The 25,771-nt window shown below is 39.6% G+C and overlaps 1 protein-coding gene across 3 annotated transcripts in view; it reads right to left on the reverse strand.

Moving 5' to 3' along the window:
• prkcz (protein kinase C, zeta) overlaps window positions 1–25,771 on the reverse strand; it is a 106,080-nt gene that overhangs the window by 14,068 nt on the left and 66,241 nt on the right. For all 3 annotated transcript variants that reach the window (XM_018701623.2, XM_018701626.2, XM_018701625.2), the window contains 7 exons: window positions 21,658–21,755; window positions 20,846–20,932; window positions 18,103–18,238; window positions 17,793–17,880; window positions 17,338–17,457; window positions 12,140–12,219; window positions 9,730–9,819 (listed from right to left, as the gene is read on the reverse strand). In XM_018701623.2, coding sequence (XP_018557139.1) covers window positions 9,730–9,819; window positions 12,140–12,219; window positions 17,338–17,457; window positions 17,793–17,880; window positions 18,103–18,238; window positions 20,846–20,932; window positions 21,658–21,755 — 699 coding nt within the window. The remainder of the gene's footprint in view (window positions 1–9,729; window positions 9,820–12,139; window positions 12,220–17,337; window positions 17,458–17,792; window positions 17,881–18,102; window positions 18,239–20,845; window positions 20,933–21,657; window positions 21,756–25,771) is intronic.

The following is a 25,771-nucleotide window of genomic DNA, read 5'->3' on the forward strand; positions in this document are numbered from 1 at the left end:
TTTTAGGGAATTCTTGAACCTTTTTTAACAATGAAACTTTACATTTGCGAGCTGTTCTGGGAAGATTTACATCTTCTGTAGGAGGCAGTGGGCTGGTAGATAGGCTAGGGAAGTCAAAGAGTAGAGAGAGACAGACTGATACATTGCTGCTTTTGAGTTTTACATACAGTAAGCACTATGAAACAATGTCAAATATTTATTTCATGTTTGACAAATGTTGTCCCTGACTTGTTTATGTATCATCATTTGAAATAAATGTAAGGAAAGGAAGGGAATCTTCCACATTTTTGATGATCAGTCACTGAACCCATAATAAATAGTGTGATATACAGAACATTGGGCACTGTAGTTCTTCTGCATATGGTCAGATCTCAGTGGAAATGAAGACAGGACTGAAAAAGGGAGAGAAAAACAACAGAATGGAAAGGGTTGAGGCAGCAGAATAATTGTGCCTGTGTGATTCAGCCAGGAGAGTTTTTGTGTGGTTTGTTTCCATGGTTTCACATTGGTCCCTCATCCTGTTAAAATGTACACTGAGGACATTTTCTGAGAACACAATGAAGTCAGATGGGCACAGAAAGACCACAGGTACACAGGTTCGCTCTCCATGATGTTTTTGGTTGTTTCCTCAATCTACGAATGCACTACACTTCAGAAGTAATAGAAGCTTAAAATAGAGGTAGATCAATATTGTTTTTGATGGCCAATCCAGCTGCTGTCTCTGTGTGTGTGTGTGCGTGTGTTTAATGAATTCTCCAGAATTTGGAGAAAAGGTACTAAAATTCTCCATTGAATTTGTAGTCATAATAATAGAACAACAATACATTAAAAGGATCTGTAAAAATGTGCATACATACTGAAATCCTATCAGAATGTTCCATTACAGTGAAATTATTTACAGGACGTCAACACTAATAAATAAAAGGTGAGAGAGAGAGAAAGAGTAAGTAAGTAATGTGTGTGTGTGTGTGTGTGTGTGTAAGACAGAAGCTTGATGTTTATGTGATGTTTGTATGATACTGCTGAAAGTCATCAGACATGATAGACAGTAATCAGAATCAACTTTGTTGGTTTCTTCTTGAATGGTAAAAATGAGGTAATAATGAGGTTTTATTTTATAACTGTTATAATGGGATCATAGTGTAGTTGCAAATTTCCAATTAAGTGTAATAATGAGGTTGATGGGATATTTTTATTAGCAAAATGGTAAGACTGGGGTAATATATTAATATGAAGTGATAATTGCACAATGTTTTTACAGTGTCAAGGCCCACTGTCAGCTGGGATTGGCTCTTACATTTAAGCACTATCTAACACAGATACACACATTCACACACCAATGACACATCGGAGGTTCAGTATCTTGCCCAAGGATACATCAGCACATGGATTGGAGGAGCCCGGGATCGAACCACCGACCTTCTGATTGGTGAGTTCACTTCTTTCTTACCCATATTCTTTTTTCCTACAGATAAATTAGGACAAATTTGTTGGTGCCCTTACAGCGTATAGAAACAATGCTTCATTCCTCCTGAAAAGTGATTAAATTAAAAGCAACAGTCTCATATATTCCTGCCTGCCTTAAGTTTGTGAAAGAGAAAACTGATAAAATTCTGAAAAGAAATGATTTATTGTTTATTTCACCAAGATATGCTGAAACTAGCCTGGACAGATTTGTTGGTACCTTATAAACAAGACTATAAATCATGTTTCAAACTAACTGTTTCACCTTAGTTAGCGTCACAGGTGTCTTCAGTCTTTTTATCAGCCCGTCAGTATTTAAAGAGAGAAAACGTGCCACTGTGTACTTTGGTATCATTGTGTGCACCACACTGACCATGGACCAGAGAGAGCAAAGGAGAGAGTTGTCTGAGGAGCTCAGAAAGAAAACTGTAGATAAGCATCTTAAAGGTAAAGACCATCTCCAAGCAGCTTGATGTTTCTATGACGACAGTTACAAACATTATTAAAAAGTATAAGGTCCATGAGAGTGTAGTCAGCCTCCCAGGACGTGGCTGCAGAAGAAGAAAGAAGAAATGCAACCCCAGGTTGATCAGAGCGATAGTGCAGATGGTAGACAAAGAGAAGGAAAACATCTAAAGCCATTCAAGCTGAACTCCAAGGTCAAGGTTCACCACTATCTGATCACACCATCCGTCACCTTTTAGACAACAATGGGCTCCATGGAAGGAGACCCAGGAGAACTCCATTATTGAAAGAAAAACATAAAAAGCCAGACTGGAATTTGCTAAAATGCATGTTGACAAGCTAAAATGTTTCTGGGAGAAAAATGAAGCTTTAAAAGAAAAGATCACCATACGTTGTGAAACACGCAGGAGGCTCAGTCATGTTTTGGGGCTGCTTTGCTGTGTCTGACACAGGGGGCCTTGAATCTGTGCAGGGCACAATGAAGGCTCAAGCCTATCAAGGCATTCAGGAGAGAAACATACTGCCCAGTGTCAGAAAGCTCAGCCTTTCCTCCAACAGGATAACGACCCAAAACACGCTGCTAAAAGCACTCAAGAATAGGCTGGAGAAAACTTTGGACTATTCTTAAATGGCCCTCTACGAGCCCTGATCTTAATCCTGTTGAACATCATGAAAGGATCTGAAAAATGCAGTGTGCAGAGGACACCCTTCAAACCTCAGACAACTACTGCGGTGGCTTGTTGGCAGTGATTACTGCTAAAGGTTGTGCAACAAAATGTTAAGTTAAGGGTTCCATCTTTTTTGTCCATGTCATTTTCATTTGGTTTATTATCTAAATATTCAGTTGAACCAAAAATCAAAAGCAATGTCTGATTTGTGTTAAACATGAGAATAAACAATGACTGATGCCATTCATTTTCACAAATGCAGTAGTACTGCCCTTGTGTAAAATAGGTGGAGTTCCCCTTTAACCAAGCAGTTTTAGTTGTCTGATTAAACCAGGCCTGAACCATAGCGGTGGCAGATTGAAATATATGAATCACTTCATAATGTTCATGAGTTATTTTGAAAGGCACAAACAACCTGTTTTGTTGTTTAGCTATGAATACTGAACTATGAATCTATTATGCGCTCACCACTTGCTTTTCAGTTCCACTTCTTGTTTGCCAGTTGTTTATTGAGTGTGTGTGTGTACTCAGTCCCTACAAAGCTCCTGGTTCTCCTGCTGGTTTTTGCAGCAGTTTCTATCCTTCATTAGTGTTATTGGTTCAAAGAGTTTTCTGAGAACAGCTTCAAACAAACAAACATACACGGCAACTCACTTTCTGTCTTTGTATCTCTTCCCATCCTTCCCTCACCATCAAATTGGCCCACCTTCCCCCAAACTCTCTCTCTCTCTCTATCTGTTAATTTCTTTTTCAGCTTTTTCAGTGCCTACCTACACTCCTCTGTCAGTTTCACCCCCTCACATCCTGTCTCCATCTTCCTCCTCTCCGTTTGTCTCTGTCTTACTCATTGTCAATTCTTTTATCTTTTCACATCCCTCTCCTCTCTCCTCCTACTTTCCCCAGTCTCTCTGATGTGTTGTTGGGCAGGCTGATGCTCTGTGTGGTGGTAATGAAGTGCACTGAAGGCCAGAAACGAGCCCGGCACCTATACGCACACTCACACACAGGAAGTGCCCCTGAGGCCAGAGGGGCACATGAAAGAGGTTCGTGAGGTGCCAGGGCTATACAGGAGAGCCATGGGTTCTCAGATCACAGCACCTGTCAGAGTATGAGTATGAGTATGAGTGTGTGTGTGTGTGTGTGTGTGTGTGCGCATGCATTCCAGTGGCATCGATGCTTTTGGGACAGGATTGGACAGTCAGCCTGATGGCAGGTGCTAATGTAACTGGGAAAAAAATCTACAGTCAACAGATGTGAAGCCATACATCACACACTTACACACACACACACAAATACAGTATCACTTAATCACACACTCTGAGTGGTACTTCAGCTCTCTCTTTGTCTCTACGTTGTGGTCTAGAAGCACATCTCCATAACAACAAGGAGATTAACATCAGAGAGGCCAAGTACCTTCACTTCGCTACTGGTTAGAATTTTGTAACTGAAATATCTTTGAAAACATCCTGCTGCTTCTTGTACAGATCTGATGTTGGACAGCAAACATCTCACAAGGAAACATGCTAATGTTTACATAGGCAGCTAGCTTCAATGGACAAACCCTGGTGCTGTGTGAAAAGGTTTGGTGTTTATTTCTTTCTTTTTTTTGTTAAACTTAATTTAGGTTTCCTCAAGTGACTGCTGAGATATGGGAACATGGTGATGCTGTGACAACAAAGTCAGACAGGGCAAGAAACACAGGCAATAAGAAAATCAGACAGGCTGTAAACAACCCAAAAGTTAAGCCAGATTACTAGGCAGAAAACTCTGCACACACTAAAAGAAATTCAGTCACAGCAGCACCGAAAATAAATAAGTCCAGATGAATAGAGAAAAGCTACTTAGACGAGCAATTAGATTACAAGGCAAGCAATAAGCAAACACGCTAAACATAAAGTGCTCGAGATTCCTAAAACAGTTCAAAAACATGGCAAGGTAAACCAGGCTGTGAGAAACTTTGACGCTGTTTATTCTAGTGTTCAAAGGTAAGACACAGACACATCCACAGCAGGCAATACAGGAGATGGATATCTGGTTTCCTGCCTGATTGTGACCTCAGTGTCAGTGAAAAAGAAGTCACAACAGTGAAATCCAGTATAACTTGTTTCCAAATGATCAATTTCTTCTCAGTGTTCATCAACTTGACAGTTCTCTGGCAGTAAAGAACTGTGCGTTTGGAGAGGGAATAAAAGCGGACAGCAGGTAAATGATATTCAAATGTGTCATCTCTTCAGAGAGAAAACTCAGCGCTCCCTCAGGAACTGTCTGATGAATATTAATATGTGGTAACAACAGTAGCAGCATGCCAAGCCTGTCAGGTCTGGAGACAGGTTTCTCGTTTGAGGGCAGAGAGCGTCGCTTCTCCACCTCTCACAGCTTTGTCAACTTGTTTTCCCTCTGCGCTACATGGGAGCTTTGTCGCTAGGCTCAGGATTTCTCTTTGCTTTGATATCATTCCCCAGTTTGCCTTTGGTGTGTACTTCACAGGCACTGTGGCAGCACTCATTAACACAGTCTGACAATTGTTTTCCTCCTCTTTTATACCACTATACTACCTGCCCATGTAATTGTCCCATGAGGGACACGGCAACAATGAGGATAGAGAAATGGCCTTGATTCATCTTAAATTAGCATTTGTGCTAATGTCTGATAAAGTAACATATTAATGGTGCTCTTTTAGAGTTATTGTAAACTGGAAACAAGTTCTGATTCAACAGTTAAGTGATTATCATTTGAGAAAATTGTAATCAGACTTCTGGATAATTTTTTATGGATTAAAATACATAAAGTAGCATTGCAGCTGTAAATTATGGTATTTTTAAAATAGATACTTGCCAACACAAAAAATAATGTCTGAGGAATAGACCTACCCATAATTGGATTATATTAACTGAATAAAATATGGTCATCTGATAAAAACCCCAATAGTTAAAGGAATAATATGTAACTTTTCCACATTAAATTAAATAATAAAAACTAAATAATACATTTTGTTCAGCTGTGCATTTACATTATCCTAAATGTTTCCAGCAATTTTCAAACCTACAGAAATCTGTAATTTTAATCAAGGTTAAAGGACTCTTGCAATGGTCCATGTTGGACCAATGGACCACTGTTTTTTTTAAATTTGAAGAAAACGGGTCTGATGGAAACTTGTTGCATCTTTAATACATATGAAGATAAGCCATGGTTGTTTATTTTCACATAATGGAAAGAATGCTAACTACAATGAAGGTAAGTACTGAATTCAGTCCCTATCCCTGCACACTTTGAACCACTAGCAGCAGTAGAACCAGATCAGCTCAGATCAAATGAATTACAAGAATTACAAGTGTAAAAACACACTTACACTCCACTGACCATTACTTCTTTATCACATACCATGTCCTTCACATTGTCAGTATCTATTACCACTTACACTGCTCAATCCTAATGATTAAAGCAGACTATATGCAGACTTAACTTGGTAACACTGTTAGCAGTTTATTAGGAACACCCAGCTAAAACGAACACAGTCTAATACAACAGTACCTGCGATAAATCCTCCTCCATGAAAATTATGTTGTTCAGTTTCTGTTGAAACCTTTAGAAATGTGATGTTTTAACTTCACAGTCATTTTGGAGGCTGCAGTTCGTAGTGCTACTGAATTGTATTGTGTTAAAAGGACAGACAAAGTAACAGAAACACATCCTCTGTATATCACAATACAGTTCAGCACCAAAAACTAGATCCTCTAGGATGATCATAGAACTGAATATTATAACCTTCATGAAGGTAGGATACCAGGACTACTGTATTAGACTGTATTAGTTTTAACAGGTAGACCTAATAACCTGCTAACTGAGTGTAGTTTGGTACTGTAAAGGTCCTTAATATTGTATGGCTTGTATAATTTTTTCATGTCGGTTTCAAATAATTTTGTGCATCAGGCCTACCTACGCCATCAATCTCGCAACTGCAACCTCAACACGCACCACCAGTGCCTCAGCTGGTGTGAATGTGTGTGATTAAGAATTCACTTTTATTTGCCTTGTTGTTGTTGAGGGGAAGGGCACCTCGCTGCACGCAGCAGTAGTCTACATACAATGACTATAACTATATCATGTATTTTTAACACACACACACACACACACACACACACACACACACATATAAAGGGCTCCACTTCACTTATGTGCCTGTTCAGACTGTAAATGGGAGGGTGTGTTTTCTTTGTTGTTGAAGCTCTTGAAGTATACAGTAGACACATACTATCAAGTTTGACAAAGGCAATTCAGAATATGGAATGACAGCTGTGCAGTGTTCTCAGAGCTGGCTGGCATTAAATGTGGGCGTGCCATGTTTATTCTCTGTCTGTTGTTGTTACATTAGTTCTAAATGAACTGACAGGTTGTAGAGTCAAACCCCAGCTCAGCTGTCAGCAGCTTTCTGTCAGGAAGCAACATGCACCCAGATCTCACTAATGGTTAAGCATATGTGGAGATCACTTTCCACCTTAGGTTTAAATCCTGAGATCATATTCTGGAAGAGGCAATATCATTCTCCCCTCTTGCATCATGTTCACTCTGCTCATTGGTCAGATGTGTCTGGTGTGGAGGCCAGAAAATAAACATTAGAAGAAGGTCATATCTGCTGAAATATCATTAATTAGTACAGGTCAGACTTTGATTTTGCTCATTCATATCACAGCATGCACAGTGCAAGCTCAAACTCTCAGAGTATTTCTTGTAGTTGGAGCAGATTGAGGCTGGATCCTAAACCCACCACAAACTAACTGCTCCAGAATTTATCTGTGACTAGCACAAGACCACTTTCTCCTTCCTTCCTCCACTTCCCCCCTGTGCACCTGAGTATGACTGCTATGTTCAAATCTGCTCAAATGAATCACACAAGACACCAGAATTGGACCAAGAATCACAGGTTTGACATCCTCAGTTGAAGAAAAGGTCTAAAAGGTCGCTCTCATTTTTGTCCTGTATTTGTTCTCTTTTTGGTGCTGCTCTTGTCTATCATGAGGTCTGCTGCTAACCTGTTTGTATCAGACTATACAGTGGTGAAAAAAAGTTTTCAGACACCCTTAAAATTTTACACAATCTCAAATATTATCATGAAATATTTGGGGAAATTTTGTTTGTCTCAAAAGGTGTGGCTGCATTAAACAGACACAATCAAATACAAATGATATTTTTTTGTTTATTGTTTACAAGAAAAACAGTTTCGATATGTCAGGTCAACATTGTCTGTATCAAAGTCAACAAAAAACGAAGAGAATGTGTTCAAAACTGAACAAAAAATAAATAAACCATCACATCATCAAATTCATATGTAGTAGTCCTGCCATTAGCACACAATAGAGCTCTAATCCTGGCTGGCATGTTCCCCATGAGCCTTTCACACTGTTGAGGGGTAATCTGGTCCCATTCTTCTTGAATTACTGCTTTTAATTCTTCTACATTCTTTGGTTTATGCTTTGAAACAGACCTTTTGATAATCCACCACAGGTTTTCAATGGGGCTCATGTCCAGGGATTGAGCTGGCCACTCTAAGACCTGGATACAGTGCTCCTGCAGCCAAGTTCTCCTGGCCCTGGATGTGTGGTGAGGGGCATTATCTTGTTGAAACATCCAGTTTTGACCTCGATGGAACAGTGCACATGCAGAAGGGAGCATGTGGGTTTCCAGAATGACACAATACTGGACAGAGTTCAATGTGCCATCACAGACAGTGAGATGACCAACACCAGCAGCACTCATGCATCCACAAACCATGATACTGCCTCCACCATGCTTGACAGTAGGTACTGTACATGCTGGAGATAAAGCTTGGCCTGGCCTTCTGTGTACCCTCATATTATCAGGAGGAGGATAAAGCTGGAAACTGGACTCATCTGTCCACAGAATCTTCTTCCAGTTCCTGGCTGTCCAGTTCTTGTGAGCTTGGGCCCAAAGACGCCGGGCTAACCTCTGTCTCTCATTGATCAGGGGCTTCTTGACAGTCTTGTAGGACCTTTAAGCCATGATCTAAAAGTCGGCCACGTACAGTGCAGGTGGAATCACTGGACACCAGTTTGGTTTGACCACTGCTGCTGAAGCTCCTGTGATGTCATTCGGGTGGTTTTCCCTGCACATGTGGTATCAGGATGCGGTCATTGCTGAAGAAATCCTTGGAACGCCCAGATCTTGGTTTGTCTTCCAAGCTGTGAGTGCATCTGCACTTCCTGGCTATCTGACGGCAGCTGTACCCTTCCTGGCTGAGAATCTGTATCTTCAGGTGTGTTTCCTGCGTTAGGTTCCTTGTTTTAGCCATTTTGGTCTCTGAAGAACTTTCAAATGTTCTGTCTTTATATAGACACAAACCATGGCAACAAAAATTGTGTCTTTTAATAAAAAGCACGACCTTCATTAGTGGATCACTGATACTCAAAATTTCTTATGTATTTTTATGGAACCAATCAATTTTAAGTTTTAATGGCTTTTTTAGGATTTGTTTAGTATGTTGGCTGTGACTGTACTAAAAGAAATTGCACTTGAAGACCTAAGAGTGATTCTTAATGCAATATTTCACAAATGCATGTGGTGTCTGAAAACTTTTTTCCACCACTGTAGTACAGCAGACTGTCTCTCCACTTGTCAATCAGTCCTCCAACCATCAGTTTTGTAAGCCAACAACAATGGCAGGGATGATGGAGAGGGGGATCCTGTGCTGGGATACAATCATAGGTCACGTCACTGACTAAAATGTAAATAAATTCCAAAAACTGTTTTAGTTTTCGAGGGTGGCTTTTGATTTCGTTTTCACTTGTTATTGTCATGGAAGAAGGATTGCTAATAACATTTTTTTCCTCATAGTTTTTGCTGACAAACTGTGCTTGTATTTTGTTGCAAAAGGTTGTTCGTCATATTGCGTTCTTCCTATCAGACTATCTACTATGTCTATGTCATCATATATAAGATAAGATTATTTTTCTCACTGCACCTGCTTCAGTTATGGAATGTGCAAATATTTTATATATGTATATTTTATCAGAATGTTTGTGTTGGAAGTGTACACTGAAATGACCACAATACACGTCGACTGACTGTGTGATACAGTCGACAGGATGTTTTTATCCTCTCCTCAGTCAGCTCTTACCTGGTCCCAGTCTATACTGCGGAAGAATGTGTGTGACTTGATATCTGTGAAGCCCGTCTGGACCTGGCAACCCAGCCGCTCCTTAGGATCCTGTTGGGACCAAAACATCTGGTCAGGAACATCAACAGAGGAAACCATGTGTAGCAATGTGAAACTATTCAGGCTTACTGTCAGGTTGTCTTTACTTTATGTGGACAGTAATACAGTCTAAGGGAGACTACATAAAAAATCTGATTTCTCTAATTATATTTCAGATGTTAAACAGCTCCTAGGAGAAGGAATTAGTTATTAAAATTAGTAATAACTAGTGCAGTGCCCATTCACAATGTGCCTGTCAGTAGGGGCTTTTTGCTTAGCCTGCGTTAATTCAGGTTACAGGCTTCTTGAGAGCATCATCCAAACAACTTCACACTTGACACTGCACTTTTTTGGGTGCTGAGCAATACACTTCTGCAGTTGGCTGCTCTGCTCCATTCTGATAGTGTGTTCTGATAGAAAGTGCTGTTGCAGTTGACTTCAGCTTTCTTAAAACCCTGGCACGTGCATGCTGTAAACTGTCAGTTTGCTGGACTGACTTTGCACTGTAGTTACACCTTTTTCTTCATGTAATGTAGGAAAATGATGTTTTAAGCTTTCTTGAGAACCACTCATACTCTTGAAAGCCTCAGCAAAACATCTACAAAGTTAGGAGTGGATCACCAGTGGAGACAGACAGGGATTCCTCCTGTTATAGTTAGAGGGTGATTCCAGATGTTTCATCCTCCACTCCATGTGGACATGTACTTAACTGCTTGACTTGGACTGTGCTTCTTTCAATGTGTTAGTCTGTCTCTAAATATTCTCTCAGTATTTCTGACTTTGTCCTGTTTGAGGCTCTCAGCCCCAGACAGAAAACATCTTACAAATATACGGTTTCATTTTTCAATTAGAATTACCACCTCATGGTTGTATTCTTCCATGGACCAAGTCAAGTTGTAAGCATCAAATTCTAATCAGTGTATCCTTAAGTCCAAGAGGACATTTGTGCCAGATGTAATGAAATTCCCTCCAGGCACTGAATGGTATGAACATGTGGTCACAACAACACTGACCTTCGACTTTTGAACACCAAAATCGAATCTGTTTATCCTTCAGTCAAGTGAATGTTTGGGCCAAATTTGAAGAAATTCCCTCAAAGTGTTCCAGAGATATCGTGCTCACAAGAATGGGACGTACATAGGTTCTGACAGACAGACAGGCATAACTTCTCCGGCCATGACTGTTGTTAGCACGGAAGCATAAAAAGACAAGGTAGTTTCCCGAATCAGCTGGGCACTGCAGTTTTTAACCATCCTAACAGGAAATGACACATTTGTTGGGAACTATTTTCAGCGGCGGATGCTCTAGTGAGTTATTTGGGGCAACAGGACAGTGCATGTGGGGCTGAGTCAACTACATTGTGTGTGTTTATGGTAATGAAGGAAAATGTCACTGAGAGCGATGTTGTGGTTCACTGGTGTGTTCTTAATATTTTTGGACAACAATGGAGCACTATGGCACAGAGGAATAAGATGATAAATACTACCATTACATGGTGCTTTTATTCAAAGGGCTTTGCAGTTTGATCAGTTCATAGCTGGTTTTGATCTTTTCATGGGATGTGTTGACTATTGAACTGAAAAATGCAGAATATCACTAGACTGATAATTGAATCCATCACAGAGAATATATCCACAGATAACCATGTCTGTTTAAACACTTGATCAAATATGCTTATTTGTTTTCTCTCTGGGAGTGAAATGTGCAAATGGATCTCAATCTCATGTTTGTTTAGTACACACAGGACAAGGTCAGCCTAGTACAGCATAAAGGAGATTGATATAAATCTTTTTATCTCAATCTTCGGAAAGGAAGCAAGTAAGCTAATTTCCTAAAATGCTTAATTATTCCTTCAAGTCCTGAGACATACTCTATTTCCAGCATTAACTGACTCTTTACTCCTTTCTCATCTTTATTCACTTTGCTTTAATCAATCCTACCCATACTACAGTATGTTAAACAGGGATTACATAAAAGTGGTAAAACATTTCAAATCTAGTTTCATTTGTTGTTGTTGGTGGTGGGTTTTTTTTTGATTACAAATATATCAAACAAATAATAAAAATAATTTATTTTGTATCTTGTATACCAGATCTACTATCTGATGGTGAAAATAAAGGTGTCATTACAGTTTCACTTTACTGTAACACAGGAATAGACACATACACACATACGGTGTGAGCCAAATAAAGAGGCCTTCCCTGGTTGTCCATAACACAGCTTGAGATCTTGGCAAAGATCCCACACATGGTGATTTGACTGAGCAGCAGTGTATGTGGACACACACACAGAGAGAGAGGGAGAGGGCTGATTGGGAGGGGACTGCTCTCACCTTGTTTAGAAAGCCCTTGAGCACGCTGGCAGCTTTCACTGACAGAGACCTTGGGATGCGAATGGGCTTCTCAAGAATAACTGTTGGCAAAAAGAGAAGAAGGACAACAACAAAAAAAGAGAGGGAGAGAGAATGAAAAGGACAATCGTGAGTAGGGAGGAGGATGATTCACAGTCCAACCTGCCTGTGGGTGACCATGTCTGCTGTGTGGGAGTCAAAGGAATGGGAAGATACAGAGGACACTATTCTGTTCTTTCACTCACTTTTGATGGTCTACACACAGCCTTGAGACTCCCACAGCTCGACAATGTCATACTAATGAGAACAAAAGTACTCTGAAAAATTATTTTTCCATCAGAACCTAAATCCAAGGATGCAGTACTGCTTCACACATTAGTGCTACACACTGAGGAGACCAGAATTTCTCTTTTCAATCTAAGTTCATGGTAATGTGACCACTGTGTCTTCTTACACAGATGTAGTTACTACACATCAAAATCTAACGTTTCAGAACAAGATAAGTGGCTGTGTGCTGAAAAACATCAGGGTAGATAAATACAGACGGGATGAGGTACGGTACACTCTCTATAAACTCCAGCCATCATTGGATGGTTATTGCAGCAACAGGGACATCATTTTCCATAAGCTTGCATAAGTTATTGACTTACTTGGGATGAGAACCCAGAAGATCCAAAGTTCAGCTGATGAAGCAAATATTATATATATGTTTTATATTCAGTAAAAGTACATCAATTACACAAATGTGTAAGGATATGAATTGTACAACATTGATGAAAACTGCTGTACAAAGAGGGGACAGGACCAAGATGACCATCTCATCTCTCTAAACAGTGTCCTGTTACTGTCAGGCTTCCATACTGCAGATGAGGGTGAAGAGGAACTAATCAAAATGTTGATACTCATCTGTGTTGTCTCCAATATTTACAGTGTGCTCACAGCAATACCCTTTTGCAGAACCTTTTTTTTTTTACAAAAACTTTTACATTTTATGTTTCAGAAAGCCAAAAAGGAAAATGTCCACTCAGGAGGACAGTAAAGTTTGTACTGTATTATACAGGTATGTGGTATCTTCTTGGTGGAGGTAGTGTGTGAGAACAAGAGAGAAGACTCTAACTCTATATGTTTTTCCTCATTATTTTATTGTGTCACCCCCACATCAGAAATCAAACCTAAACTCTGCTTAGGCCCTTTGTAATGTCCTTTTTTTCATCTGTGGCTCATCTTGTTAAAAACACATCCTTTCACAGTGAAATATATCAGGGGAATTACACCCATGACAGAAAAATGTGCTCATGCTCCACAACTTCCTCTCTGTTGCTCTCCATTGTAACAGCTGAATACAGACTGGCTATTTGTACAAAAACATGAAATGAGGCAGTCTAATGTTTATTCCGATCAAGTCAAATTGATATGTCAGTGTGGTTGTTTTTACCAGCCTGCTTAAGACTTTGAGATGTGTTGAACACTCAGGGAAAAGCTAGTAACGTGACTTCTTTTCTCAAGGTCAAGAAAGATCCTTAACACGAGAGGTCATTTTAAAATAGTGTTCAAATTAAACCTTTACTCAGTTGGTGAAGGGACATACCAAAGCAGTTGCTTCCATTCCATTTCAGTTATTAAAATAAATATGAATCCCACATTGTGGTTGGTTTTGCTAGTGAATCAAATGTTTACCAGTCTCTCTCTCTGTCTGTCTAAAGCTCTGGGGTTGGCATATGGAGCACTGATACCCAAAGCAGGGCCTAGCACAGGGTCTAGCTTTGTGGCATATGGCTGGGTGGCTCCTATAGTGAAAGGTTCGGTTTCCGTTGGCAGGCACTCATCCAGGAACCTGGTGCTCTACCGGTAAGACCGCCAGGAGGATGGTACTAGTGGCAGATGCTAGCCATGGTGCCATGCAATGCTCTTGACAGTCACAGCAGACACATAATGCGTCATATGAGGCTACTGTAGTATGGAGGAATTTCTGTCGTAGAGGACTGTGTGGGTAGCTGTGTGAGAGAGGGAGGGAGGAGGGGGTAAGCAGGAGAGCTATGTAAGGGTACCATATGGATTGGAGGAAACACATATGCAAATAGAAGGACAGATATTATGGAGTTTCCTCTACTCTGAGGGTGTGATCACACCCATAGTTTGTTTTCTCTGGTCCAAGTCACAAGAATTTATCTCATTTATGTTGTTTAGATTGGCACAGCAATATTACTTACAAGCAACTTCCGACTGAGCTGAGCTCCGGTACTGATAAGTTTAAGGTTTACCATAGAGGGCAATGCATATCAGTCCATTGTAAAGCATGAAGTTAACGTAGGAAAGTTCTTTTCTGCCTACGTGTAAGGCTGAATTATGGTTCTCCAGGTAAATATCTCTGCAGGATAACACAGAGAAGAGTGTTATGGGTACGTGCAGGTTGCAGATGCAGATGTGCACACCTCCCAAATCTAGAAATTGTTTTGTGCGGACCTGAGCATCAAGAAAGCCTCAACTCCTGTCAAGAGATGAAAAAGAAAAAAACAAAAAAAGTGACAAAAGAAACATCCATGGAAATGACTTGCTTCCATGTTTGCGTGCATCCAGCCTGGAGAAGTACAGTATGTTCCAGAATTAAGTAGATGTGCACGGGTGTTTTGGGTTGGGTTTTTGTTTCCAGAAAGTGAAAATGATAGCAGTTAACATAAAAAAATGAACTGATGTGCCAACACCCCTTTTTTTGAAACATAGGTTTTATCAAATATGCTATATTAATTCTTTGTTACAGTCTATGGCTTCACAAAAAGACAGCTACACATTAAAAAACACCAAAATGTGAGCATTAGTCCAGACTATAGGTCATAGCTCAACTCATTTTGCTATGTGAGGCTTTCCAGGTACCAGTAAGCACTGGCCTTTAGATGTCTCCATTCGTCCCCTTGTGCTATTAAAATCATAATATAAAACAATGTTCAAGCAAAAGGAAAAGTACTCATTAAAAAACGCTGCTTTTGGGTAATATTTTCTGATATTGTGACTCTGACCGTTACTTTGCACTTGGTTATTTGGTGGCATACCAGTTTAAAATAAAGTGCAATCAGCTGTCAGCTAATGGAGAAATGCTGAACTGTTCCACACGTGCATCCTAAATCTCATCTGTAAAAGAGGCCATGATGTACTGCCAGATTTTCCCCAATTTATGAAGGGTGGGGAGGCATTACAGCATGTGTATGCAGCAGTGCATCATTACCTGAATTTTCAAATATTAACCCATTTCACGCACACACATACTGTATCAGGATCATATAAACTTCTAGGAAGTAAGATCCATGTAGACACAGCATGTATGTGGAGAGGGAGTGGCGTTAGGTAGAACAAAGCAGTGAATCTGAGAGATGCATGCTGGATTTTGAATGAATGCATGCCAAGCTCTGCCCCACCCTTAGTCAAACAGACCCAGACCTGCAGCTTTTTATACATCCATGAGACAGAGACAGTGATGTAACCGGTTGACTATGTTTTAATAGAATTCCTGGCACCCTGCGTGCTCTTATTAGCTACACAAAGGTTGTGGCCAAAAAATGTGCCTAACACAGCAAAATAAGAAAATGTATGCAGAGGGCATGGTCTCTGCAGATAATTACATTGCCATGAACTTCCAGTTGGTGTGATGATATGTGATGATTGAGAGGGATTAATTCTGTATGAGTCTATATATTTGTTTTTTTTTTTAGGAAAATCCTGCATATTACACTTTTAAGCAGACTCAAATAGTCACAGATTAAACCAAGACAGAAAACTAAAACTAATTAACATTTGAGAAAAATAAAATGAGCCCTGTTTTCTAAGATTCTTCCATTTTAATGAAGCATACCATACCCATCTAAGCCAGGATTTACACAGACATAAATCCTTTACAGCCTGGAGCTGATTGTTATTCCATGACATAGAATCTGTTCCCACTCTCAGAATATCAGTTATGCATCACAAAGGGTTAAATTAACATGTTTTTGTTTAAATTACACCAAACAGCCTGCCATGTGCTGTCAATATTCATATTAGATTTCCCATTATACCCCCATACTCCCAATCCCTTCAGCCACAAAGAATGTTGTTAGAAGCTAGGAACATTCCTGTTAATGAAACAGGGACAGATGTAGGACAATACCTAGGGTGGATAAAAATTCCTGTCAGTAAGAGTTTTCTTAATAAAAAACACTTTAAAAATGAGTGAAAATTTCTTTTTGTAAAACATTAACTTATTTGCCAACTATCCTGAGATCTGCAGTCACTGAAAACGTCCAACACTTAAAATGATTATAGTGTTTACTGTTTCTATACATTTTCCCCTTTCTTACTTTTCTTTTTTTTGCCACGAGTGGTGTGGCCTTGGGGATGGCAGTGTCCTTCAGTTGACAGGTCCACCACTGTGATCTAAAGTGAAATATCTTGAAGTATTAAATGGATTACACCAAAGGATGAATTCAAATGACTCATAATATCTAGCTGTTGTGCTATTGTGGCTGTAAAGTCTTGTTTGCCTTGTTAGCAGAATGGCCTAAGAATAGCAATACCTGTGTGTTGGTCCATCAGTCTATATCTCAGTTCAGTGCTCGTTCAGAACAGGGTTGTTATAAGATTTGGTATTTAGGGTTCACTGAGGTTCAGGCCAACGTTTCCTTGTATTTCATAGACTAATGGCCAGATTGATCCAATTTCTGGTCTCTGGATAATTAAACTTTGTGTAAAATATTTTGATAACCAACCTGTTCCTTGCTGTAGAGGACACTCAAAGGTAATTGAAATAGTCCATTTCCATGTTTCCATGCTTTCCATGCTAACAAAATTTAAAAAGCACATTCATTCTACCCCAAAGAATTAACCCTTTCAATGTGAGCAGACCCAGACCCAGCTATTATTTAACAAATTTATGAAAGGTTTGTGCAAAATATGTTTTTAGTAATGTTGCTTATATGAGAGAAGACAATGCCAAATAACTTAAAGTGAAACCGTAATTATTATAGACAGAAGCTCTTGTTGATAAACCATATGTGAAAATGTTCACTAAAAGTCTAAATGATTTAGCAAAGGGTTCCTAAAGTATTCTTCAAAGCCCTTCCCCCCTGCACAGTGCCTGCCATGAAAGCTCTTCTTGCAGTGCATAGTTAACAGGTATAAACCCTATGAATTGTTAAATTCCTCTTTCTCACCTTGGAAGAGGTACTCCTCTGTGTTCATGTCAGGATTGTCAGTGATGATGTCAAATGGGGACCTCCCAGCCATCATCTCAAACATCAGCACGCCCAGAGCCCACCAGTCCACACTAAAGCCTGACAGAGCACAATAAGACAAGATACTCATTCATTCACTCATTCAAAGAAACATTTGTCAGGACTATCTTCCACTTTGCTTCCATCATATCAGTATAAATCACAAACTGAGGCTGGGTCTGGTTCCTGTTGGAGATCTTCTCCACCTATGTGTACTGCGTTGTGCCTTGGGCTGTCAAAGCCCGGTGTCGCCTAGTGGACCTTTCAGTCCATTTTCATTGTTTTTTAATGCAACTTTAAAGATTGACTATTGGTAGCCTCAACCCAAACATATGGTTGCTGGCATCAGTGTTGGGACATGAATTGATCCAACCCAGTGTGACTCCTGTACTCACCGTAGTCTTCTCCTCTGAGAATCTCAGGGGCAATGTAGTTGGGTGTTCCACAGAAAGTGCTAGTGGTGTCACCTGGTCTGATCCCTTCCTGGGTAGAAGAAGACGAAGAAGAAGAAAGTGAAAGGAGTGCAGGGAGAACAGTGGTTCAGAGATAGAAGAGAGTGGAAAATATGATAAATCCAAGAACATGAATGGTGGGGGAAAAAAGAGGCTCTGTTAGTATTTCCAGTCAATACTGATCTACTACATTATTGATAACCCTACGCCAGCCGTCCACACAATCTACTGGAAAAATCAATTCATCTCTTACCTTGCACATGCCATAGTCTGTGAGCTTGATGTGTCCCTCATGGTCCAAGAGAACGTTGTCCAGCTTCAGATCGCGATAGATGATGCCCTTTTCATGAAGGAAGTTCAGAGCAATACAGATTTCAGCAGCATAAAATCTGTGAAGAGGCAGGATGAAATGCACAGAGTGATGTGTCTGACCTGTCCTCTAGAGCCACCACCAGGCAAAAGATCCCCACCCATACACAAGAAATATCAAAATCTATAGCCCTTGGTAGTTGTACAAGTTGTGTAAGTCTGGTGTGTACCTGAATACCCAGGTCAGTGTTTTGTAGAAGTAGGCTGGACCTAATAACATATTCGTAACATTTCCAGCTCAGTACATGTAATGAAATGAGTGTTGTCCTACTAATGTAAAGGCACAATATTATAATGTAAGAGTATAAAATGAACAACCATTATACTTACAATGGTCATTACTGAAACCAGAGGGATACACAGTGATTCAACTGCAAAATAAGGTCTAAATGTTTTTGCTATTTGCCATTTACTGTTTTCCAGTAGTGTTGCTATGGTTGTAATAAAGGCTTTGCACTCTCTTGTGTCACTCCAGGTGACATGCTATATTATGTTATGTGATATCTTAATTAATTACATGGCCTTCATGCTACTACCATGCTCACAACAAACGTAATATTATGAGTCCCAGTATTGACAAAACTCTAAGAACAGCAAAATATACCTATATGTGTTACATTCTGTCTAATGCCTTTATATTGTGGATGTAATAAACAATGCAGTCTCCAGGGTGTGCTTATGTGGCTTTTTTTAAACTATGGGAAATTTTACATACACTGTCACTGTGGTTTGTATTTAATTTCTTAAAATACAGAGAAATACATGCACATTTATTTATTTCAAATAGATGTGTGATTCTGAAGTATAAAGGACTTTCATCAGCAACTTCATGCTACTAAGATTATTCTAATCATTAACATAGTTAAAGTGAACATTACCCTTTATAATGTTATTGCTTTACAATTTCTGATGTGAGCATTTAGCCCCAAATACAACATCACAGAGCTGCTTTTGTGGCTGTAAAGTCTTGTTTGCCTTGTTAGCAGAATGGCCTAAGAATAGCAATACCTGTGTGTTGGTCCATCAGTCTATATCTCAGTTCAGTGCTCGTTCAGAACAGGGTTGTTATAAGATTTGGTATTTAGGGTTCACTGAGGTTCAGGCCAACGTTTCCTTGTATTTCATAGACTAATGGCCAGATTGATCCAATTTCTGATCTCTGGATAATTAAACTTTGTGTAAAATATTTTGATAACCAACCTGTTCCTTGCTGTAGAGGACACTCAAAGGTAATTGAAATAGTCCATTTCCATGTTTCCATGCTTTCCATGCTAACAAAATTTAAAAAGCACATTCATTCTACCCCAAAGAATTAACCCTTTCAATGTGAGCAGACCCAGACCCAGCTATTATTTGATGAATTTATGAAAGGAACATAAACATAGTTCAAGTGAACATTACCCTTTATACTCTTTTTACTCTTATACGCTTTAATAGTGTTTGGATGCACTTGGTGTACATCTTTGGTGAGTCAGTAGCATGTTTTCCTCTCCATGTGTAGGTAGTGTGTATTCTGTCTCTAGGAGATAAGCCTTCATTAACACTGATGAGCCTCTCTCTGTCTGCCTGCTGTAAATCCACGATTGTCAAACACTGAGGGAAAGACTGTAGTGGAGTGATGTTTGACAGAGAAATCACAAATCCCACATCGCTCCCCCACACTTTCAGTGTGACAGCCTTCATTGTACACCGTTGTTTCATTGCTGGCATCAGACTGATAGAAGCTGCGTCCTATCAGCAGCACCATCCTTCGCCCACCGGCCCGCCTCCCCCACTGCATGGGGGAATGCAGCAGGGCTCTCTCTAAGAGCACTGCTCATGAATATGTACAATCATTACGAGTGATTAACATGCTGCTTTGCATATGTACAGCCACTGTCTCCAGAATACAGATTGCAGGGGCCGATTGGGGCCCAACAGTGCCTCTCTAAATTACCCAGCCTTTGATCCAGCATTTATCAGAGCCGCAGTTGGAGTGCCCTGCAAGTCGACAGGCACAATGAATTATGGGTGCTCATTATATTTCTCAGAGGCGGAAAAAAAAAGTGTTAAGTTGGGTTTTGGCAGCATTGTCACATCAATGCTGCTGAAGCTTCCCATTAAGCCTAGGTTTGTGAGGAGTACATTTTAGACTGATTATGAAAGCATCTTCAGCCATGCACACTCCAGCTGTTCTATACCACAAAACGCAAGATGCTTTTATGAAATTAGTGGTTTTTGTTCTAACCAACTACAACTACAGTAATACACTCTGTCTTTCACATAATACCATCATGTAAAATACAAAGGAACCCATCTGGAGGAGGTTCAATCAGTCAGCCCAAATAGCATAAATGTGTTTTTTGTGAAGCCAGCTGACTGTGCCATGTCAAGTTAACCAAAATCCATTTATAAATTCACCGACTTGTATGTCATGCCCTGGTCATGCAGCTTATTCCTGGAGGCTTCACTGCAGTACCTCAACTTGGTGTGTACACTTGAGAGCAGCCAAAGGAAAAATCACTTCAGTTCATATGTGTCTAAATGCTACTTGTACATGCACCCCTGACACAAGTGAAGATTAAATTCTAGACTAGGACTTCCTGCATCATGTATGCAAACAGATGTTCTAACATCTGGATGTTTACCTTGCATGTTCTTCTGGGAGCTTCCTTTGTCGTTGCATGTGAAACATCAAGTCCCCGCCGTTCACATATTCAATCACTAGAAATAACCTGGAAACCAGAGCATGATGGGAAAATCCATCAGTATACCACAGATATTGTGTAACAGAGTATTTACATTAAAAATATAGATGCATGTCCAACAAATGTCTTTATGAAATGTCATAAGTAAATCAGATAGAAAATAGAATATGTGCTCTGTCAGCTTATGTCTCTTTGATTTAAAGCAATCAGTTTCTTGAGAAGGCATACTCTGTATCTTTAAATATGCTTCTACCAAGAGAAATGTCTTGACTCATGAGTACGTAATGAATACTACAGATCAGTATGTTATTTTTTTTCCAAAAAAAAAAGCCATTAAAGAGACCGAAACGAGCAATGAATTTTCCCAAGTACTGCCTTGTGACCTTGAAGCAGATTTCTATAATTCATACATAGCATAATGATATTTAAATACACATTTTAATAGGATGTTGATAGCCTCAATTTTTGAATTATCTTATATCTGTAGAGCTTTCTATGTAGTATTTGGACATAGGGAACTACAAAAGTAAACTTGCATGAAAAAGCACATGTGTTCCATATTTGATGTCATTCAGTTTTAAGATTCCCCTCTGTCAAACATTTTCCCAGATGAAAGCCTCGTGAATCATAAGAAAGTAATAGTTCATATATTACTGAAAATTACTGTCAGGTGCTGTGAGCTGTAACTGAAAAGTACTGGCTTCAAATACAGCACAAGCTCTCAGAAAGTGCCAGCATTATCATGCTCTTACCGACTTTCTGTCTGGAAACAGGAGTGGAGGCCTACTAAGAATGGATTGGTGGACGCCTGCTCAAACACATGCTTCTCTGTCTGCACCCAGTCAATATCCTGGAGAGATGAGGGGAGACAGATGGAGAGAGAGATGGCATGAAGGAAAGATAATGTATTAACAATCAATTTGTCTGATCAATAGACTTTCTCAGACAGATAAGAGATAGACCACACCACAGACAAAAAATGTGGTTAGTCCAGAGAATATTCCTCTCACTCAGGACTACTCTGAGCCTGCTTTGTTCCTTGGACAGGCCCAGTTAAGTGGGTGGACCTTGAATGGTGTGCCAAAAGATAAGCAGGCAGGCAGCATGAACACCAAGCTTGTCTTGAAAACCATCCACCAGTTAGTCATTGACACGAATGAAGACTCAACATAACCTTTTGAAAATGACATTCTGACAGAGTTGTTGTTGTTTTTTTTATAAGCCTATGTGCTGAAAGCCTGGACTGCAGAAGGAAAACATTGGAGCTAATGTCCTCGAAAGTCAAATCCACATTTGTCAAGAAATTTGACTAGGGTTAGGATCTGAATATTTGGACACATACATTGGGACAGTCAAAATGATTAGTTAGCTAATCAATTTTAATCAGAGAGGCTATCACTGACAGTGGTAAAACCTGAGTACTTCATTTTTTGGTGGTGGACATCTACTTGTCTTGCTTTCTGAGTTCCTTGGCACAGTGTGATCACACCTTGTAAAATGTCAGGACAGTTACACACACACGTACGCACGCACGCACACACACACACACACACACACACACACACACACACACACACACATATATATATATATATATAATGGAATATCTGGAAAATAGCCAGAGTATATTATAATTTTCATTTATCTGTGGTTCTAGAGATGTCAGTGTTTAGCCTGAGGCGAGGATGTTTTATGCTGATTTTAAGTCATTAAGTTGATGATAGTTAATTTTTTATGTGACCTACAACAGAGTGTGTCTAAATTTTGAGCTCCCCATGCTGTGCTCCAACACCATATGGTTAATTTACCATACCATACTGTACACATGATACCAAATTCCTCCAGGTCAACTCATTACTACTAGAAGAATTTATAATTATGCAAAATATACCATCACAACACACCTCCTGTCACAACTCAGCTCCTATAGTAGTGTGTAGTCAGTCTGTGGAAAGCTCTTACAAGCTTCCTTTCATGTAAGGCGTTAGACCACTACAAAGATGAATTATTAAATCAATGTACATGAATATAGCCATGAATAATGAAAATGGGATGTTCAATCAAAACATTGGTAGAGTGCGAAGATTTCCTTACATCTTTTTATTTAGACAAAACTGCATCTTTGTTATAGAATTGAATTAGCTTTGTTGGTTTGGTTTTAAAAACTGGATTTAACTATAAAGTGTTTGTGTGTGGAATAAGAAAAGAGTGTAAGCTGATGAGGCAAGTGTATGTGTGAAGCCTGTGACGTGGTCTACGTTGTCTTGAATTAGCTGTGCAGATGCGGGGTGATGCAGTAGTTTTGGACAGCGATCGCTGTCTAGATACATAAGCCCGTGGTCTGTGTGTGGTTTTCTTTAAGGAATATGTTGAGCAATGGCACCATCTAGTGGCAGTATATACCAACAACACAGCAAACTCAGAACTTCTCTCACAGGGCTGTTTCAGTTCTGTGCCAATCTGTCTCTTTGTCTTTGATTCTTTTAAAAAACACTGTACCTACTCCATTTAAAGGAACAGTGTATACAAAACACACTGTGACTAGCTCAGTTTCTGAACTGTGATAGATAAACAGCCTGGTCTTGCCTTTGTATTCCACTGGTGAACAGGGCAGAGGTGCAGCAACTGCATGTTTCACAAGAGGCAAAAATGATAAAAAATGCCCAAGATAACACACTTCAGTTCTGCTACTTCTTTATTTTCTTTCAGTAAACTTTTCTTGTTGTTGATCTTCAGTGTCCACAAATAAAATATGACTTGGAATATTTCCTTAAGTGTCCTTGCAAAATGAAATAACTGAAGTGCAGTCATGGAGTTTTGAGATGAATAGTATGATTCATTGAGGATACGGCACTCAGTGAGTCTGAACAAAGTCTAATGGAAGTTGTGCACACTTAGGGTCACAGACTGTGCTTTACAAGGGAACAGTGGTCAACTGATTATCTTTGATTTATCTGGTCTTTATTCAAATTTGACTGACTGTCAGAGGAGCAAACATTATATCAGAGTAACACAGTGGTTCAAAAATACAGTACCTTATTAACACATGATGGCTAATTTGATTGATCTGTACACAAAAAATCTTTTTTGTTTTAACAGCTAGATGCAGTGACTGGATGCAGCTTCCTGAAGTCCAGTTATTACAGTATGGTTGTCAGGTTTGGTACCATTGTGAATGATCAACTTGCATTACAAACAGAGACAATGCATGCACTGCATCCAGCAGTACTATTCTGTGCTTGACAAGAAATAGTTACAGCAGCTAACTCCTCTTTAAATTGTTGTTGTACTTTTCTGTTAATCAGTGAGCTTTAGAGGTGTTAGTAGGTGCATTTGTGGAGTAGAGACAGCCACAGTAGCTCTTTCCCTTGCTTCTGGTCTTCACACTTCACCAAACTAATAACATCCAGACTCCTGCAGAAATGTCTCTTAGATTTCTGCCTTCACTCCAATTCAACAGAGGTGAGTTTTGTTTGTGGAGCTCACAGTACTGAAAAATTACATTTAAAAAAATCAAATAACAATAACTTTTTCAATAACTGTGTGCTAGTTATTCTAGAAATCCCAAAGAAAACATGGTTAATAGGTTTCATGAGGGGTATTTTGTTGGGAGAAAGAAAGAAATGGACAGAAATCTCAAAATCTGGCCAGATAAATAACAAACCATCTGTATGACTGGATGTCACTAGAGGTATGTGAAAATATGTAACGGTAATTTACGTGAACTAACCCTTTCAGTAAGGACTAAATATGGACATGTTGTAATAGCTCTTGGATAAGTTCTTGGATAAAATGTTTCTTAGCCAACAGATATAAGGAAACATCACATTCTGCCACCTACATTCACATTAATGATAACTAATATATGTGAGTGATGTATATTTCCGCCTATATGAGCATTATGCAGACTTCTCTGTTTTGAAATGAATTTCACGTTGTGTTCATCTGGCCATTCATCACTGCAAAAAAGATGTTTTATCATCTCCTGTGAGTCACCCACTCACTTATTCCTGCTTCCTCCTAAGCCTTTTTTTTTCCAATTCATGAGCTCTCTGCCACTTTTGTGCCATTTCCACCCCCACTTCATCTTACCCCCCTTGTCCTATTCCTTTTCTCCTCGTTCCTTTCAGAAGCTCCTACCAGTTTCTGACTCAGTCTTTTTCACTCCCTTTTACTCATCCCTGCTTTCCATTTCCTATACATCTTTCACTGTTCTATTTCCATCCTCCCTCTCCAACTTTTATCCTTCAAATTATACTTCAATCTCTCCTCTCCTCACTGATCACTGATCTTACCTGTTACATAGTCCAGCAGTTCTCAATCCCTGCCCTCGGGACCCAGAGTCCTCCTGCTTTTCATTCTGCCTGGCTAATCAGGGACTGCTTCGCACTTGGAATGCAAGGTCAAAGCAATTAAATAGATGGTGTAATCCAAAACCAGCAATCCTTTAAGTCTATGAACATGTGCAGAAAGCATAATTCAGAAAGTATTTAAAATTCATCTCCTCGTCCATGAAACACATTCACCTCTCTCATTTCCCTTCCCTGTCCTGGACAGCCTTACACAGCATCACCTTTTGTGTCTTTGATGAATTCCACCCCACAGTGCAACACAATGGCTGGTCTTGTAGTAACACGTCATTTGATGTCGGCAGCACAAACCGGAGGCGGCAAACAAAGAAGTCAAGGTGCAGACACTGGGATGTGTCATTCTGGGCAGTGAATGTGATTAAATTACTGCAATGGAGCAATGACGCATGTTGTACCTGGGAAATGGGACAGTGGTATATCCTGATGTCGCCTATATGTGGGTTTACAAAGACATCAATAGGCACTGTATGGTATATATGCTACAAGTGTATGATTT

Source organism: Lates calcarifer, linkage group LG6 (genome assembly GCF_001640805.2).
Source record: "Lates calcarifer isolate ASB-BC8 linkage group LG6, TLL_Latcal_v3, whole genome shotgun sequence".
In the NCBI taxonomy this organism is placed as follows: domain Eukaryota; kingdom Metazoa; phylum Chordata; class Actinopteri; family Centropomidae; genus Lates; species Lates calcarifer.